This window comes from Dendronephthya gigantea, unplaced genomic scaffold, assembly GCF_004324835.1.
Source record: "Dendronephthya gigantea isolate DGI-Jeju-01 unplaced genomic scaffold, DenGig_1.0 000325F, whole genome shotgun sequence".
Taxonomy (NCBI): domain Eukaryota; kingdom Metazoa; phylum Cnidaria; class Anthozoa; order Malacalcyonacea; family Nephtheidae; genus Dendronephthya; species Dendronephthya gigantea.
Window position 1 is genome coordinate 67,666 of NW_021163335.1, and position 18,270 is coordinate 85,935.

An 18,270-nucleotide genomic window follows, 5' to 3' on the forward strand; every position below is an offset into this window, starting at 1 on the left:
CAGTTGAAATAGAAAATAGAAATCAGTTCAAGACTCGCCCGGCCGAATTCAAAATGGCGATGCCGAAGAAAAGTATACACGTGGACCGTTCGCGGACCTTTCTGAGCAAGATTGTTGTGCTGTCTGGTCAAAGTTAAGTATTTTACTTTACTGTTTGTGTGCCTTCTGCTAAAACTAGACAATAATTAAGGTAGTTGAAAATGCAATTTTATATTAATAATGTCTTCTTATATTAAAGATTTTCCTTGGTCAACATTGGAAGTGAAGAAGATTTCTGCGCAAAGGTAATTCGATTGTTTCTTCAAAATTTATATTAGCCTTGCAGCTGAAATTCTTGTCACTACCTTGTAATACATATCAACTGCCCGGGTATATATTTTGTTATTTCGGTAGTATAAGAGGGAATTTGCTGCAACTAGGATTTTTTTTGGAAAATTGTCAGGCAGTCACAAATTTTGTTCAAGATTACTAAGTTAACATTGCTTCTATGCTCACTATGTGTCACCAGTAATAAATTCCTGTGGTGGTCTTTAAATAAATATAGCAACCATAGTTATATGTAGAGGGATGAAGTAACCATTGATTACCTGACCAAAAACTAGACAATAATTCAGATAGTTGAAAATGGAATTTTATATTAATCATGTCTTCTTATATTCAAGATTTTTCTTGGTCAAGAGTGCAACATGAGCGGTTGATATGAACTTTACTGTCAGATCAACATTGGAAGTGAACAAGATTTCTGCACAGAGGTAATTCGATTGTTCCTTCAAAATTTATATTAGCCTTGCAGCTGAAATTCTTGTAGTGACTTGTAATACATATCAACTGCCCAGGTATATATTTTGTTATTTAGTATAAGGGGAATTTGCTGCAACTAGGATCTTTTTCATGAAAATTGTCAGGCAGTCACAATTTTGTTAAGATTACTAGTGAACTTTGCTTCTATGCTCCCTATGTGTCACCAATGATATATTCCTGTGGTGGGCTTTGAATAAATATAGCAACCATGTATATATAGAGGAATGAAGTAACCATAGAATGGCTGACCAAAAACTAGACAATAATTAAGATAGTTGAAAATGGAATTTTATATTAATCATGTCTTCTTATATTCAAGATTTTCCTTGGTCAAAGAGTGCAACATGAGCTGTTGTGGATATTAACTTTACTGCCAGATGAACATTGGAAGTGAACAAGATTTCTGCACAGAGGTAATTCGATTGTTCCTTCAAAATTTATATTAGCCTTGTAGCTGAAATTCTTGTCACTACCTTGTAATACATATCAACTGCCTGGGTATATATTTTGTTATTTCAGTAGTATAAGAGGGAATTTGCTGCAACTAGGATCTTTTTCATGAAAATTGTCAGTGCAGTCACAATTTGGTTAAGATTACTAAGTGAATTTTGCTTCTATACTCACTATGTGTCACCAGTAATAAATTCCTGTGGTGGTCTTGAAATAAATATAGCAACCATAGTTATATAGAGGGATGAAGTAACCATAGATTACCTGACCAAAAACTAGACACTGATTAAGATAGTTGAAAATGGAATTTTATATTAATAATGTCTTCTTATATTCAAGATTTTCCTTGGTCAAAGAGTGCAACATTTGCTGCTGTGGATATTAACTTTACTGCCAGATGAACATTGGAAGTGAACAAGATTTCTGCACAGAGGTAATTCGATTGTTCCTTCAAAATTTATATTAGCCTTGCAGCTGAAATTCTTGTAATGACCTTGTAATACATATCAACTGCCCAAATATATATTTTGTTAAGATTGCTAAGTGAACTTTACTTCTATGCTCCCTATGTGTCACCAATGATAAATTCCTGTGGTGGGCTTTAAATAAATATAGCAACCATATATATAGAGGGATGAAGTAACCATAGAATGGCTGACCAAAAACTAGACAATAATTAAGATAGTTAAAAATGGAATTTTATATTAATCATGTCTTCTTATATTCAAGATTTTCCTTGGTCAATGAGTGCAACATGAGCTGTGGATGTGAACTTTACTAGATGTACATTGATTGGAAAGTGAACAAGATATCTGCACTGAGGTAATTTGATTTTGTCATGGATGGTCAGTTTGATTTTAAAAAGCCACTACATTGTTGAGATGACAACAATGAAATTGAAATTTGCTTCTATGGTCACCATGTGAAACTAATGATGAAACTTAATGCTATAACAGCTGAACCAGTCTGGCTGATTACTAAAATTCCTGTGGTGGTCTTACAATAAATATCCATGAAAAAGACCGGCAATTACTATTTTAAACTTGGGAGAAATTTTTCTGATTTCCATGTGATTTATAGAAAGTTGAAAGGCACCCCAGAAGAACCTGAATTATTTTAGCCCTATCCTAGATTCATTGATTAATATATTTTAGTGTGTTATAACATGTGTGAAATGTGATCAATTATGTGACAATTTCAAAACTTGGATTTATAAAGAGAAATTTTTCTTTGTAAAGTTTAAGAAGTAAACCTTTTTTGTCTGGTGGTGTTAGTGTTTTGATTTTGCATGTTTTTCCCTGTGCTTTCACAATTGAAAATATTTTGGCAGTTGCTTTGGTTTTGTCTCATATTTTTTCTCTTATATTTTTTTTCTCTAATTTTTCTCTTGTCTTATAATTTTTGTCTGTAATTTTTTTTAATGTTTTTCTCTAAGTATTTTCTAAATGTTTTTTGAAAAGTTTAAGAAGAAACTTTATTTTTGTCTCATGTTGTTTGTTGTTTCGAGTTTGCATGTTTTTTCGTGTGCTTTCACAATTGAAAAGATTTTGGCAGTTGCTTTTGGCTTTTTCTCATACTTCTTTTCTCTTTAATTTCTTCTTAGTATTAGTATTTTTTCTAAATATATTTTCTCTTATTATTTTTTTCATGAAATTCTTTTTTTTCTTTAGTGTTGAAGAAAGTTGAAAGGCACCCAGATTCATTAATTAATATATTTTAGTGTGAAATGTGATGAATTATGTGACAATTTTCAAAACTTGGATTTAAAACTAGAGAAATAGAAGAAAATAGAAGAAAAAACTAGACTAGTAAAAAAAACTAAGTAAAAAAGTAGAAAAAAAAACTAGAGAAATAGAAAAATAAAACTAGAGAATAAAAAAACTAGACTAGAGAAAAAAACTAAGTAGAAAAATAGAAAAAAAATCTAGAGAAATAGAACAAAAAACTAGAGAAAAAAGCTAACTAGAAAAAAAAAACTAGAGAAAACAACTAAGTAGAAAAATAGAAAAAAAACTAGAGAAAAAAAAAACTAGAAAAAAGAACTAGAGAATAAAAGACAAGAGAAAATAGAAAAAAACTAGGGAAATAGAAGAAAAATCTAGACTAGTTTTAATAGAAAAAAAATAGAGAAAAAAAACTAGAGAATAAAAGACAAGAGAAAATAGAAAAAAGCTAGAGAAATAGAAGAAAAAACTAGACTAGAGAAAAAGACTAAGTAAAAAAATAGAAAAAAACTAGAAAATAGAAGAAAAAACTAGAGAAAAAAACTAACTAGAAAAAAAAAACTAGAGAAAACAACTAAGTAGAAAAATAGAAAAAAAACTAGAGAAAAAAAAACTAGAAAAAAGAAAAATAGAAAAAAAACTAGAGAAAAAAAACTAGGGAAAAAACACTAGAGAATAAAAGACAAGAGAAACTAGAGAAATAGAAGAAAATACTAACAGGTTTAACTTAGAAAAAATACTAAAAAATATTAAGAGGTTTAATTTAGAATTGTCAAGTCACACAGAACTTGCAAAATAAAAACACTAACACCATCAGACGAAAAAGGTTTATTTCTTAAAATTTACAAAGAAAAAAGATTTATAAATCCAAGTTTTGAAAATTGTCACATAATTCATCACATTTCACACTAAAATATATTAATTAATGAATCTGGGTGCCTTTCAACTTTCTTCAACACTAAAGAAAAAAAAGAATTTCATGAAAAAAAAAATAAGAGAAAATATATTTAGAAAAAATACTAATACTAAGAAGAAATTAAAGAGAAAAGAAGTATGAGAAAAAGCCAAAAGCAACTGCCAAAATCTTTTCAATTGTGAAAGCACACGAAAAAACATGCAAACTCGAAACAACAAACAACATGAGACAAAAATAAAGTTTCTTCTTAAACTTTTCAAAAAACATTTAGAAAATACTTAGAGAAAAACATTAAAAAAAATTACAGACAAAAATTATAAGACAAGAGAAAAATTAGAGAAAAAAAATATAAGAGAAAAAATATGAGACAAAACCAAAGCAACTGCCAAAATATTTTCAATTGTGAAAGCACAGGGAAAAACATGCAAAATCAAAACACTAACACCACCAGACAAAAAAGGTTTACTTCTTAAACTTTACAAAGAAAAATTTCTCTTTATAAATCCAAGTTTTGAAATTGTCACATAATTGATCACATTTCACACATGTTATAACACACTAAAATATATTAATCAATGAATCTAGGATAGGGCTAAAATAATTCAGGTTCTTCTGGGGTGCCTTTCAACTTTCTATAAATCACATGGAAATCAGAAAAATTTCTCCCAAGTTTAAAATAGTAATTGCCGGTCTTTTTCATGGATATTTATTGTAAGACCACCACAGGAATTTTAGTAATCAGCCAGACTGGTTCAGCTGTTATAGCATTAAGTTTCATCATTAGTTTCACATGGTGACCATAGAAGCAAATTTCAATTTCATTGTTGTCATCTCAACAATGTAGTGGCTTTTTAAAATCAAATGCTGACCATCCATGACAAAATCGAATTACCTCAGTGCAGATATCTTGTTCACTTTCCAATCAATGTACATCTAGTAAAGTTCACATCCACAGCTCATGTTGCACTCATTGACCAAGGAAAATCTTGAATATAAGAAGACATGATTAATATAAAATTCCATTTTTAACTATCTTAATTATTGTCTAGTTTTTGGTCAGCCATTCTATGGTTACTTCATCCCTCTATATATATGGTTGCTATATTTATTTAAAGCCCACCACAGGAATTTATCATTGGTGACACATAGGGAGCATAGAAGTAAAGTTCACTTAGCAATCTTAACAAAATATATATTTGGGCAGTTGATATGTATTACAAGGTCATTACAAGAATTTCAGCTGCAAGGCTAATATAAATTTTGAAGGAACAATCGAATTACCTCTGTGCAGAAATCTTGTTCACTTCCAATGTTCATCTGGCAGTAAAGTTAATATCCACAGCAGCAAATGTTGCACTCTTTGACCAAGGAAAATCTTGAATATAAGAAGACATTATTAATATAAAATTCCATTTTCAACTATCTTAATCAGTGTCTAGTTTTTGGTCAGGTAATCTATGGTTACTTCATCCCTCTATATATAACTATGGTTGCTATATTTATTTCAAGACCACCACAGGAATTTATTACTGGTGACACATAGTGAGTATAGAAGCAAAATTCACTTAGTAATCTTAACCAAATTGTGACTGCACTGACAATTTTCATGAAAAAGATCCTAGTTGCAGCAAATTCCCTCTTATACTACTGAAATAACAAAATATATACCCAGGCAGTTGATATGTATTACAAGGTAGTGACAAGAATTTCAGCTACAAGGCTAATATAAATTTTGAAGGAACAATCGAATTACCTCTGTGCAGAAATCTTGTTCACTTCCAATGTTCATCTGGCAGTAAAGTTAATATCCACAACAGCTCATGTTGCACTCTTTGACCAAGGAAAATCTTGAATATAAGAAGACATGATTAATATAAAATTCCATTTTCAACTATCTTAATTATTGTCTAGTTTTTGGTCAGCCATTCTATGGTTACTTCATTCCTCTATATATACATAGTTGCTATATTTATTCAAAGCCCACCACAGGAATATATCATTGGTGACACATAGGGAGCATAGAAGCAAAGTTCACTTAGTAATCTTAACAAAATTGTGACTGCCTGACAATTTTCATGAAAAAGATCCTAGTTGCAGCAAACTCCCCCTTATACTAAATAACAAAATATATACCTGGGCAGTTGATATGTATTACAAAGTCACTACAAGAATTTCAGCTGCAAGGCTAATATAAATTTTGAAGGAACAATCGAATTACCTCTGTGCAGAAATCTTGTTCACTTCCAATGTTGATCTGACAGTAAAGTTCATATCAACCGCTCATGTTGCACTCTTGACCAAGAAAAATCTTGAATATAAGAAGACATGATTAATATAAAATTCCATTTTCAACTATCTGAATTATTGTCTAGTTTTTGGTCAGGTAATCAATGGTTACTTCATCCCTCTACATATAACTATGGTTGCTATATTTATTTAAAGACCACCACAGGAATTTATTACTGGTGACACATAGTGAGCATAGAAGCAATGTTAACTTAGTAATCTTGACAAAATTTGTGACTGCCTGACAATTTTCCAAAAAAAAATCCTAGTTGCAGCAAATTCCCTCTTATACTACAGAAATAACAAAATATATACCCGGGCAGTTGATATGTATTACAAGGTAGTGACAAGAATTTCAGCTGCAAGGCTAATATAAATTTTGAAGAAACAATCGAATTACCTTTGCGCAGAAATCTTCTTCACTTCCAATGTTGACCAAGGAAAATCTTTAATATAAGAAGACATTATTAATATAAAATTGCATTTTCAACTACCTTAATTATTGTCTAGTTTTAGCAGAAGGCACACAAACAGTAAAGTAAAATACTTAACTTTGACCAGACAGCACAACAATCTTGCTCAGAAAGGTCCGCGAACGGTCCACGTGTATACTTTTCTTCGGCATCGCCATTTTGAATTCGGCCGGGCGAGTCTTGAACTGATTTCTATTTTCTATTTCAACTGTTCTCTTGACGTACGTCTTGATAACTGGCTGTTGAGATAAACGTTAATGACAAAATGTTCAGTTCTGCTTCAGTCTATGGGTGCGGAAATTGCTCATGACATAAATTTTCAGTAAAAAATTATCATCATTGCAGGCAGAATTAAGCTCGAAACTTTAGATAACCTTGTACGCAGAATATTTCATATTGTATATGGCTTTTTGTTATTTCTGGCCAACAATTAGCAGAAGGCACACAAACATCAAAGTAAAATACCTAACTTTGACCAGACAGCACAACAATCTTGCTCAGAAAGGTCCGCGAACGGTCCACGTGTATGGGATCGCCATTTTGAATTCGGCGGCCGGGCGAGTCTTGAACTGATTTCTATTTTCTATTTCAACTGTTCTCTTGACGTTCGTCTTGATAACTGGCTGTTGAGATAAACGTTAATGACAAAATGTTCAGTTCTGCTTCAGTCTATGGGTGCGGAAGTTGCTCATGACATAAATTTTCAGTAAAAAATTATCATCATTGCAGGCAGAATTAAGCTCGAAACTTAGATAACCTTGTACGCAGAATATTTCATATTGTATATGGCTTTTTGTTATTTCTGGCCGACAATTAGCAGAAGGCACAAAACATCAAAGTAAAATACCTAACTTTGACCAGACAGCACAACAATCTTGCTCAGAAAGGTCCGCGAACGGTCCACGTGGATGGTTTTTTGGCATCGCCATTTTGAATTTGGCCGGGCGAGTCTTCACATTCATCTTGACAACTAGCTGTTCAGATAAACCTATATACAACGAAAAAAAAGGGTTCGGCTCAGCTACACTGTACTCCTTAAGGAAGGCCTACGGCCTTCCCGTAGATTAGTGTAAAGGCCTACAAGTGGGAACTAGCAGCGTGCGGGGGACCAAAACGCTCTAGGCAAACGGTCCCCCTACTGGGGTCGGACAAAGCAACCGCAGATTACGCATATAATCGCCGGAACCCACCTTTTAGTCAACGGCGAACTCCTTCTTCCTCGAACAATCTTCAATCTTGCTGAGCTTCGATCTTGCTGTCCACCTTCGATCGCCACCTATTCGAAGAAATTTTTTTTTAACGTTGAGATTTTTTTATAGGCAATAATTACCATGTGATCATAGCAGATCACGTGGTATGATAATGTACGACAACATGCCGATCAACTCCGAACATCATCGTGAGCGATGTTACTATAAACGAATCACTAAACGCCTAGAAAAAAGTTGTCCTTTCCTATATATCAACCTTTTAAAAGCAGTGCATTCTAGTTTTGTTTTGAAGCACAATTTGTTTTTTGCTTCTAGTTTTTTGGTTTCGTTTTAAAAGGTGAATTGTCGCTGTGTGCGAATTCTTTGTATTTCTGATGTCAAACAATCCTGTACTTTGGTATATATTATATAAGCTCCTTTGTTTTGGAGACATACAACAGTTTTTTTTTTATATTTTAGCCAAAACATATAGCAGCAATTACAGATTCACTAAGTTCATTCTCATCTTGATTCACAAATTTTTAAAGGACTTGAATCGATTCGATGCGGTCTACAATAGCTGGGCGAACGTCTTACACCTAAAGTCAGTCAAAGATTGCTGTATCTCAATTCTTTAGCTTCAGTGATAAACAACATGAAGAAAAACATCACTTAATCACAGAAAACAACACAGATCAGTATACCATGAGAAACATTAAAAGGCCTTTATCGGATCTGTTATAATAATTACCTTGGCAAACATTTTGCAAGAAAACTCTCACAAAGTCCAGTTAACTGATAACAATAAATGACATCGTTGGCAGTTCCTTGGCTAGCAATAATAGAACAAAATGATTAGGACTGCATATTCTGGATGGCGTTGGCCTTGCAACCACCCCTTACCATTTTGGTCAATTTTGACCAAACGACTTTTTCAATTGTTCAAAAACTGTCTTAAAATGCTAAAAATGGCTTCCTAAGACTGCACTTATACGGAGAAGAGCGCTAAATTTCTACCGAGCAGATTAGTTTTCACGTAACATCGATGCATAATTTTACACGGAGAAGACGTGACCCTTGTGGGCCACCGTACTATTGCTTACCTTTTCAAACTATTGAATAAACTATTTTATCATTCTTTCCGCTCACCAATTTCTCATTAAGGAGCAAGGAACACACATAAACAAAACGGGACATGCACAAGTTTTATCAGAGCGGAAATGACCTTGGATTTGTGCTAGTTATATCATTTTATAAATATTGGGCGCACTTAATATAAACCGTATCGAATATCAAAACCTTTACCAGACAGGAATTTCAAACAGCAGCTCGTCTAAACGTGAAATACCATCATGTCGAACAAGGTAGACAATGAATATATATTCAGAGCCATTCACATCGGCGACATGGCAGAATTCACAGACATACTGGAACGTCATCCAACGCTGAATATCAACATTCAAAACGACGAAGGTGAATCGCTATTGATCCATTGCGTAAAGCGTTCGGGAACGAAATGGACACCAGTTATCGGGGGCGAATTTCGCGCAATATGCAAAATTTTGATCAAGCGCAATATTGACGTTAATCTACGCGACGCATCGGGCAAAACTGCTGCGAATTACGCGGCGGAGCTGCAGCAGTTGGAAATTTTAAGGCTGTTGATACAACACGGAGCGCAGCTCGATAGCGCAGTGTTGGACCGCGTCATTGACAAGGAAGACTGGATACTAGCTATCTGCGCGTCGTTCGCCAAAGAGTCAGGACAAGGAAACGAACATGTGAATGGTGATCAAATGTATGGAAGCACAATGGTTAGTTCACCTGTAACACAGACAGGACTCCGAGATAAGTTCAGATAACTCTACCTAATTACTACCTATAGGCTACTCACTTGTATATATTACAATATTAGTTTACAAACTAATATTTAACTGGTCGGTGTTATACTAATCTTCCTTATATTCCTCCCTGCAATTTTCGTCTTTTCATGAATGCAAACGAGTAGATATTAGGTAGGTGTTAACTATTAAGTCAGGTACAGGTTGGATTCAGGGAACCATATATCAGAGCCTTCGCGGCTATTCGCTTGTTTTCATATATGAAAAGGTGAATATCAAGAATTTCTATCAGAGTCCAGTCTTTCATTAGACTGGAGAGCGTTGTCGGTAATTCAGTCAACTTTGCCGAAAACTCCACATAGAAATCCGAGACACCCAACCATAATTCAGATTGAGCCCTGGGAGACAACTTGCTCGAAACAACTCATTTATATTCCATCTGATTTACAGATGAAAAAAGGAGAAACGGTTAAATTGAAACTCTTTCATCGACTGTTATCTTCCAACTATCTTTCAAGCATCCGATGGCTGTGCGAACTATTTCCGGAGATTATCGAGAAGAGAAACGAAGACTCTTTAACAGCGCTGCATATTGTGGTTACAGAAAATAACATTGATGCATTGAAGATTTTGTTGGAGTTCAAAACAGATCTTGAAACGGTTGATAACAACGGCCATACTGCCTTGCATTTTGCTGTTGGTAAGTTTTGTTTCAACTGGATAATAAGAGTTAGCGCATGAGGTATATCGCATGTTACTAGGCATCTATGTTCACTGTAGGAAATTCTTCAAAGATTACGTAGCATGTTATCATGTATTTAGCATAATTCGCGTCTCGATATATTGCTCATTTGTCCGGCTAAGGCACAAACAGTCACTTGGCACAAATGACACAAGCACTGATACTGGTATACTATATATATTAAGAGATGTGTCGAAGATATAAAAAGACGCTTCCATTATTATGTCGGTGTTTATTTCGAAACTACTACTTAAAACTAATTATAATAACTTGTAGGTACACCACGTAAGTATTAAATACTGCAAAGCTTTCGGTCCGTTAACCCGGACGTCCATAAGACGCTTCCATTATTATGTCGGTGTTTATTTCGAAACTACTACTTAAAACTAATTATAATAACTTGTAGGTACACCACGTAAGTATTAAATACTGCAAAGCTTTCGGTCCGTTAACCCGGACGTCCATAAGACGCTTCCATTATTATGTCGGTGTTTATTTCGAAACTACTACTTAAAACTAATTATAATAACTTGTAGGTACACCACGTAAGTATTAAATACTGCAAAGCTTTCGGTCCGTTAACCCGGACGTCCATAAGACGCTTCCATTATTATGTCGGTGTTTATTTCGAAACTACTACTTAAAACTAATTATAATAACTTGTAGGTACACCACGTAAGTATTAAATACTGCAAAGCTTTCGGTCCGTTAACCCGGACGTCCATAAGACGCTTCCATTATTATGTCGGTGTTTATTTCGAAACTACTACTTAAAACTAATTATAATAACTTGTAGGTACACCACGTAAGTATTAAATACTGCAAAGCTTTCGGTCCGTTAACCCGGACGTCCATAAGACGCTTCCATTATTATGTCGGTGTTTATTTCGAAACTACTACTTAAAACTAATTATAATAACTTGTAGGTACACCACGTAAGTATTAAATACTGCAAAGCTTTCGGTCCGTTAACCCGGACGTCCGTTTTTCGGACGTTAACGGACCGAAAGCTTTGCAGTATTTAATACTTACGTGGTGTACCTACAAGTTATTATAATTACTAAAGTCGCCATGCAATCATACAAGAAAATTATTACTTAAAACTAATTTACAAAATATGTTTACACATCTTTCTCATAGCCGAGAGACTTGTAGATAGTCCAAAATTCGACACTTAAAAAACCCACAATTAAAACGTGTAATCCTAAATTCAATCTTAATCTTAATCCTAAATTCAATCTTAATCTTAATCCTAAATTCAATCTTAATCTTAATCCTAAATTCAATCTTAGTATTCTATTCAGTCTTAGTATATAACAGTGAATACAACTGACTAGTCAACTCGCAAACTGGGCACCACCCCTCTGGTGACATCAGGGGGGGGGACAGCCTGTGCGCAGACCATTATCTGTGCCATCATCTGACACAACATTCATATACGAAGGTCATTTGAACGCGCTTGCAAAACGGTTCATCCACGTGAGTAATTTGGTTGGATTCTTTCCGGTAATTTCCTTAAAATGCTCATCCCCTCCGAACGCCTGAGCCTCCCCAGAATCGATTGTCTGATAAAACTCCAACAGCCCTTCGATAAACAGCTCCGGTACACCAGCATTTTGCAGACTTTGTCTTGTTTCCTCGTAGGACATTCTCACGTATGTAATCTCCCTGCTCAGCGCACGCGTCAGAGCCGCCGACACTTGCTCGAAGGTGTTCCGATCGCTGACGAGCGTGTAGATCTTTCCAGCGTGCTTCTCGGGCGAGGCCAAAACGACGGCGGCTGCTGAGCCCGCGTCGTCCATGCATACGACTTGAAACTCTTTCCCGCCGTCGACAGGGGCGTGAAACATTAAGTCTGCTTTTATGCTGTCCTTATATTTGAAATAACTTTCCATAAACCACGGTAAACGTAGGATAACGAAAGGCACTTCGAGGCTTGTAACAGCCTGTTCGACTTCGCATAGCTGTTTTCCCAAAATCGTGTTCGGTTTTTCGGCTGTTGTACCGCTGATAACGACAATATAATCCACCCCAGCGCTTTTGGCTGCCTCTGCGGTTTTTCCAACCAACTCTGCGCGATTTCCTGTGCCTGGTGTCACAATCAACAAAGCCTTAACCCCTTTGAATAATCCCAAAAGCGCTTCGCACTGACCCATCTCGGCTTTTACAACGGTAACTCCAGTGAGATGCTTGAAATCTGAAACAGACTCTGGTCGTCTCACACCAGCTCGGATGTCTAACTTTCGTCCGAAATTAATAGAGAGTGCATTTATCGTGGCTTTGCCGACATTCCCACTGCTTCCAATCACAAATACTATCGGTTTAGACTGGCTTCCACCGGCTGTAGGCATATGTCGGGCGCTAAATACGTACGACATTTTTGTAGAAATACTTGCGTGTGTTCTGTTACAAACAAATCGTTCTGATAGTCATGGTTCGTGATTACTGAATGGTTTCATGTCTCAAATCAGTGTGTATATGGAAATGACTCAGCGATTGTTAAGTGGTAATTAAAGTTGAAAAACAAACGCTCTTATATGGAGATTACTTTTTATATGATAATTTTGTTTTCATACTAAGAACTCAATTCAAACATTGCCCAAATATATTTACAGAATATTCTGGGATATTCTGTTCAACTTAGCAGAACTGCGTCAGTTACGATATTGTTTTTATTCATACATGCTGTGATATTGACCCATATTATATTAGGCGTGTGTCTGATTTAAACGAGACAGCTGTGTTTCACTTTGTTTCAGTAGATATGAAGTTAGTAATTAGACCAACAATTTACCGAAAATTACATAAAAAATTCAATGTTTTGAGAACTAAATTTCTTAATTCCTGCTATTGAGAACTAAATTTTGGCCCAAGAAAGATCATGGAATGCGACACAACAACTAGAAGGAACCAGTGTAAGGAACATCTTAGAAATAAGTATAGCCAAAGTTTAACTGCAAAACGTTATAAAATGTAAAAAATAACGCTGTTATGTTCCCAAAATTTGTACATTTCTAAGTACATTTCCATAGGCGAAATAAAAGACATCAAATTTTCCTGCAATCTGTTGCCATCACGTATTTTAGTCCAAGTGGATATGTTACGACCTTAATTCCATTTAGACTATGGTCATACGGACTGTGTGCTAACCCTCCTCAATAGTGGTTCACTGGTCAACTGTCAGGACGTTTCAGGTGCAACACCGCTGCACTATGCTATCAATGCGGGCTCACAAGATGATGACGTCATAATCAAGCAACTGCTAAAGTTTGGCGCGTCTACGTCGTTGGCTGATCGAAACGGTCGCTTGCCGCTTCATTGGGCAGCTAATTATGGTAGGTGAACCTTGGGTAGCCCATTTATTGGTTTGCCAGAAGTGTGTCCAATCATTGGTCCAGAACTATATTGCGGTCTGCGACAATCAGCGTCTATGCCACTGAGCTATATAATAATTCCAGCGCAAACAAAAGACAACAAGTATAAAAGCAGTTGTACGTAATTTGAAACTGGACTATGCGAACTAGGATTGAAAACTGGCGCTTGGTAATTTATAGTTTTGAATGCATACAACAGAGGTCTCACTTCTTCTTCAGGGAACCCAACTGTATGTGTATCAATGGTTGAAAATGGATCTCCCGTGAACTCGAGGTGCAATGATGGACACACAGGTACAATATAGCCAAGCCTTAAAAATATCTTTTGCTAACTCTATAGAAAGAATGGTTTGGAATCGATAAAGTTATCCAGTTATATAAACAATACTTTAATTCTTCGTTTAAATCCAGGTTTCCCCACAAATCCAGAAGTACTTAACTTTTCATTTGCCTTCTTCAGCTCTGCACATTGCCGCGAGTCATGGCCACGAGGAATGCATCCGAGTTCTGATCACGAAATGCGGAGCAGATATGAACATCGAGGACAAATTTGGATACACGCCGTTATTTAATGCCATCATCACAAGACATGTTCAGTGTGCAAAACTTTTATTGCAACATAAGGCTTTGCCGAACCACAAAGACACAAAGGGCAATAGGTAAACAAACACAAATATCTTAAGACTGAAAAGTTGACAACAGCCATTTTTTTACTATGATCCAGTGGTTTTTTATTGTTATAATTTTGCCTTGCACGTGTAAAACGGCCTTTAACAAAAACTTGACAACCGACTTGGAATAAAACAAGAGCTGTAGAAAAACGTACCCTCAGGGGACACGAATTTTGATCCAGTTCAATACTGCAAATAGATCGTGACAAAAATATGAAGGCGAGCATATTTAATAGAATTCGTTCAACACATAAAGAATAGAGCTCCAGTCAGATGACTTGTAAATTTAATGTAACTACGTTTTCTATCTCCTTTGCAATAGATTACATAAATTATTTAAGAAAATCTCCAGAGCAAAGATCATTTTGAGAAAGGTCTTCATATAGCTTGGAATCACCATTGAAGAAGTTGTCGGCCTTCTTGCAATTCTTGACAAAACCTTTGCCTGCAATCAAAAAGCTCACTCACACTCACTCAGTGTGACATATAAATTTTGTTATTAGTGATCAGTGAGAAAGATTATTTCTTAATCAATGGAAAAATTAGGGAATGGAAAGGTAAAATACAAAAAATCAATCTCTCATTCGCGTGAAAATACCGCCATGAAAACGTTATGAGAACATTATAATCCTCCACTCAATTATCTTGAGTGGTGTGACTGAGCTTTTAGAATCCAGGCGCTAATCTTGTGACACTAAATGCCAGAAACTGGATATCCACTTGAATAGCTCTGATAGCTGAGTAAAAACAGTCTGGCAACTGTTTTAAAAACATCTTAAGAACGATGAGTTGTAATCGTGTGACGTTTCTAAGTTCATTTTATATGTTTTCTAACAGTGCAGCGCACCTGGCAGCATCTAAAGGACTAATTGAGGTATTACAGGAGCTTGTTCACCACCAGGGTTCACATGAACACAGGAACAACGCCGGCGACCTCCCGTTACACGAGGCTGCCTTGTTTCAACGATTAGGTAAGTCCATGGAAACTTCAAATACTATTGATGATTTTTCAGAAATTATGTCCTGACATCTGATTCCTTGTGTGTGTGTCTGTAATCAAGTCAGTTAACGAGATAACTTGATGAATAGAAGCGAATGAAGATTCTGGTGGGCAAAAATTCCGAGTTCTTCATAGTTGATAATCTGCTTTGTTCCATGTTATAGATATTGTGAAGCACATCATTACAAGTCGATGCGAGGTTGATGTACGCAATAACCAAGGCCTTACACCACTACATCTTTGCGCCTCGGTAGGATCAATTGCTGTGTGTGAATGCCTGTTAAAAGGAGGTGCTGATATCAACTGCATTAATACACAGTGTAAGGTAATGAAGGCAAAACAAATTTTTTGACTGTCGTATAATTATTTAATCAGTGCCATAGCTTTATACTGAGAAAACTATCAAATGATTTTTGGGCATTTCGCTCTGATGACGATAAATACCAGACGGTTCATAGTTGATAGGCAAGACAAACTAGCAAACTATGTCCCTTCCAGGCAAACTAGCTCCTTTATTAGACCACCAGGATAAGCTATAAGGCAAAACGCCAAGTATTCAAGATAGAAACTCGACCAGAATTGTATACTTTATGCTCTAACCAGGAGCAGATGGGATTATCGGCCAACTGCTGATGATGTATATACATATTTAGCTTGATTTTCCCTGAACCACAAATCCTCTTAAAACTATCTCCCAAAATCTCTTCCCTACGTCCCTTACACCAACTTTTCTTGGCAAAACATGCCAAACATTGGATCATTTTTACATACCTTAAAGAACGGACTCTACAAGTTCCTAACACCGCTTGACCTGGCACGGATGAACAAGCATGCGGAATGTGTAAATTACCTTCAAATCAACGGCGGTAGGAGTGGAGAACGGATGACCACGGCTGCTTCAAGGAAAATACAACGATGGTGGAAAGCACGCAGACCTCCTAAAATAGCACTGGGATCCAATAGGGAATATGCTGAGGAATGTTCGGAAGAAATGATGGAAGCAACTCAGGACACACTTGAACGGTTCGTGAAGTATTCACTTTTGACGTACGGCATGTAGTCTGTTTTTGATAAAGTAGTACTATTGCATTGCCTTTAGTTGATTTCACTGTCTCGTATGCGGTCTAAAACTTCAAAAGGAAATCCGTCTTCAATGTGCCATTAAACTTTTGCCCCATGTTACATAATCTTTTCCAGATCTACCGAGGAGTATGTTACGCAGACGGAAAACACGGGCGGACGGAAAGAGGATGAAGAGCCTTCCAGGCACAAGCAAGGTGATGATTTGAATGACCAAATAAACGGACAAGAGTGTGATTGCAGAAACCGAGGAAATCCTCATCGACAAATCGAGGCGAACTTGGACCAAAATTCATCCTTGAAAAACAGTGCAGAAAATGCTGATAATGCGTTAAAGAGAGCTGAAGAAACAAGTACTTTAGATGTAGAGGGTGATGAGTTGGAAACAACGTTCCCGGAGAAAAATGAAATTGAAGTTCACACCCCTGCTAAAACCATGGAACCATCGGTAGATTTGCCAGGTAAGATTCTTTCATGCACACAATGCTATTTGTTGCATATACCATTCTCAGCCTAGCGTATGTGAATGTGTAAACACGCGCGTAAACGTCACATTTTCAACTCCGCATTTTAAGAAAATCAGCAAGATTGTGGCGTGGTCCCAAAGCAGGCTGATCAGAAAGAGAACGTTGATGGGATAAGAACAAAAACCGCTTCAAAACTAGAAACACGACAGGCAATCAAGCAGCGTTTGAAAGAATCCTTGGAAAAGGAGAAATTAAGGAAGGCAAGTGTATATTGAAATCAACTTTATCTACCATACCGATTTCAGTGTGACCAGATTAAAGTGTTTTTTTTATGTCAATATTGGCACGAGGGAACCTTTCTACTTTGAAACCATAATCTCTTTTGCCACAGTCGATACTTTGCGCTGAAGTTTATCATTCTTTTCAAACAGGAAAAACTAAGCGAGGAAATTGAACGTTTGAAGAACGATCTGGAAGATCGTTGTCTTCGTTTGGAAAAGCGTTTAGGGGTAAGTTAATTTGTCAGATTTCTCCAAGCAATCCCTAAGGTGGAAATACTAGTGTTTTGGGGTATGTTTGCCTGTTGACGTTGAAAGTCCAACCGAGGGCTGGCCATTGCCACTGATGTCGCCTGTCTTGTCCAATATTAACTGCTCAGTGCAGGAGTTGCCACCAATATTAGCCCGAGTAAAGTAGTATGTCTTTGCTTTTTACTGTCAAGTGTCAACCTTCCCCAACTTCAGTTGATCACTGCATGCAATACTGATAGTCTAGCTGACTGCAGAGCTGTTTGCTACCAAACACTAGTCCAAATATAGTCTACCATATCTTGCTTTGCAACGCTGTATTGAATGTTTCACTTTAACCTTCACCACTATGCCAGTTCAACACTTTATCAAGCGGTACTCGACGTTTTAATCTAAATTCCCGTTATCCTTGCGACTGCGCGCACCGACCTTTGAATAACTCGCGAGCTTTGATTATTGTAAAACCTCAACATAGTCCATCATTAAACATTTTGGAACAAAACAATATTTATTTGGAAACTATCTACGCGCATTAATCTGTTGAATTAGATTCAGAATCAACAAACATGCCTCTTACATTGTCCCAAAAATTTTTCGTCTAGGCAATCCAACAAAATTTGAAGAAACTATAGGGTATGTTTTTACGACTGTTGTATACGACTTGCCGAAGATAAATAGAACATAGTTCATTTAGTCATTATATATATACGTGTTAGTTATAATGAAGA

General features: G+C 36.1%; 1 protein-coding gene and 3 long non-coding RNA genes across 9 annotated transcripts; 2 read left to right on the forward strand and 2 right to left on the reverse strand.

The window, feature by feature from the left end:
* The first annotated feature begins 179 nt into the window (after positions 1-179).
* LOC114541950 lies at positions 180-2,960 on the forward strand. Of its 2 annotated transcripts, none has more exons than XR_003689424.1 (5): positions 180-284; positions 1,121-1,214; positions 1,591-1,684; positions 1,981-2,073; positions 2,922-2,960. It is a non-coding gene; the product is annotated as an uncharacterized LOC114541950 (long non-coding RNA). The 2 variants fall into 2 exon arrangements; XR_003689425.1 differs by lacking the exon at positions 180-284 and adding an exon at positions 711-752.
* Positions 2,961-3,894: 934 nt separating this feature from the next.
* Positions 3,895-6,682, reverse strand: LOC114541949. Of its 2 annotated transcripts, none has more exons than XR_003689422.1 (5): positions 6,578-6,682; positions 5,645-5,738; positions 5,173-5,266; positions 4,784-4,876; positions 3,895-3,933 (listed from the first exon to the last, which is right to left on the reverse strand). It is a non-coding gene; the product is annotated as an uncharacterized LOC114541949 (long non-coding RNA). The 2 variants fall into 2 exon arrangements; XR_003689423.1 differs by lacking the exon at positions 6,578-6,682 and adding an exon at positions 6,110-6,151.
* An 883-nt stretch (positions 6,683-7,565) lies between these two features.
* On the reverse strand, positions 7,566-9,157 carry LOC114541955. 3 transcript variants are annotated; one of them, XR_003689428.1, is made up of 4 exons: positions 8,944-9,157; positions 8,592-8,672; positions 7,841-7,926; positions 7,566-7,638 (listed from the first exon to the last, which is right to left on the reverse strand). It is a non-coding gene; the product is annotated as an uncharacterized LOC114541955 (long non-coding RNA). The 3 variants fall into 3 exon arrangements; XR_003689427.1 differs by having other exon boundaries at positions 8,592-9,157; XR_003689426.1 differs by lacking the exons at positions 8,592-8,672; positions 8,944-9,157 and having other exon boundaries at positions 7,841-7,963.
* On the forward strand, positions 9,146-18,223 carry LOC114541952 (inversin-B-like). 2 transcript variants are annotated; one of them, XM_028561738.1, is made up of 12 exons: positions 9,146-9,654; positions 10,132-10,381; positions 13,546-13,758; positions 14,017-14,091; positions 14,258-14,456; positions 15,306-15,439; positions 15,633-15,793; positions 16,247-16,491; positions 16,666-17,009; positions 17,124-17,275; positions 17,447-17,524; positions 18,145-18,223. In XM_028561738.1, the coding sequence occupies exons 1-12, from the start codon at positions 9,193-9,195 to the stop codon at positions 18,172-18,174; spliced, it is 2,343 nt and encodes a 780-aa protein (XP_028417539.1). In that variant the 5' UTR covers positions 9,146-9,192; the 3' UTR covers positions 18,175-18,223. The 2 variants fall into 2 exon arrangements, with proteins under 2 accessions (XP_028417539.1, XP_028417540.1); XM_028561739.1 differs by having other exon boundaries at positions 9,534-9,654; positions 10,200-10,381.
* The last annotated feature ends 47 nt before the right edge of the window (positions 18,224-18,270 follow it).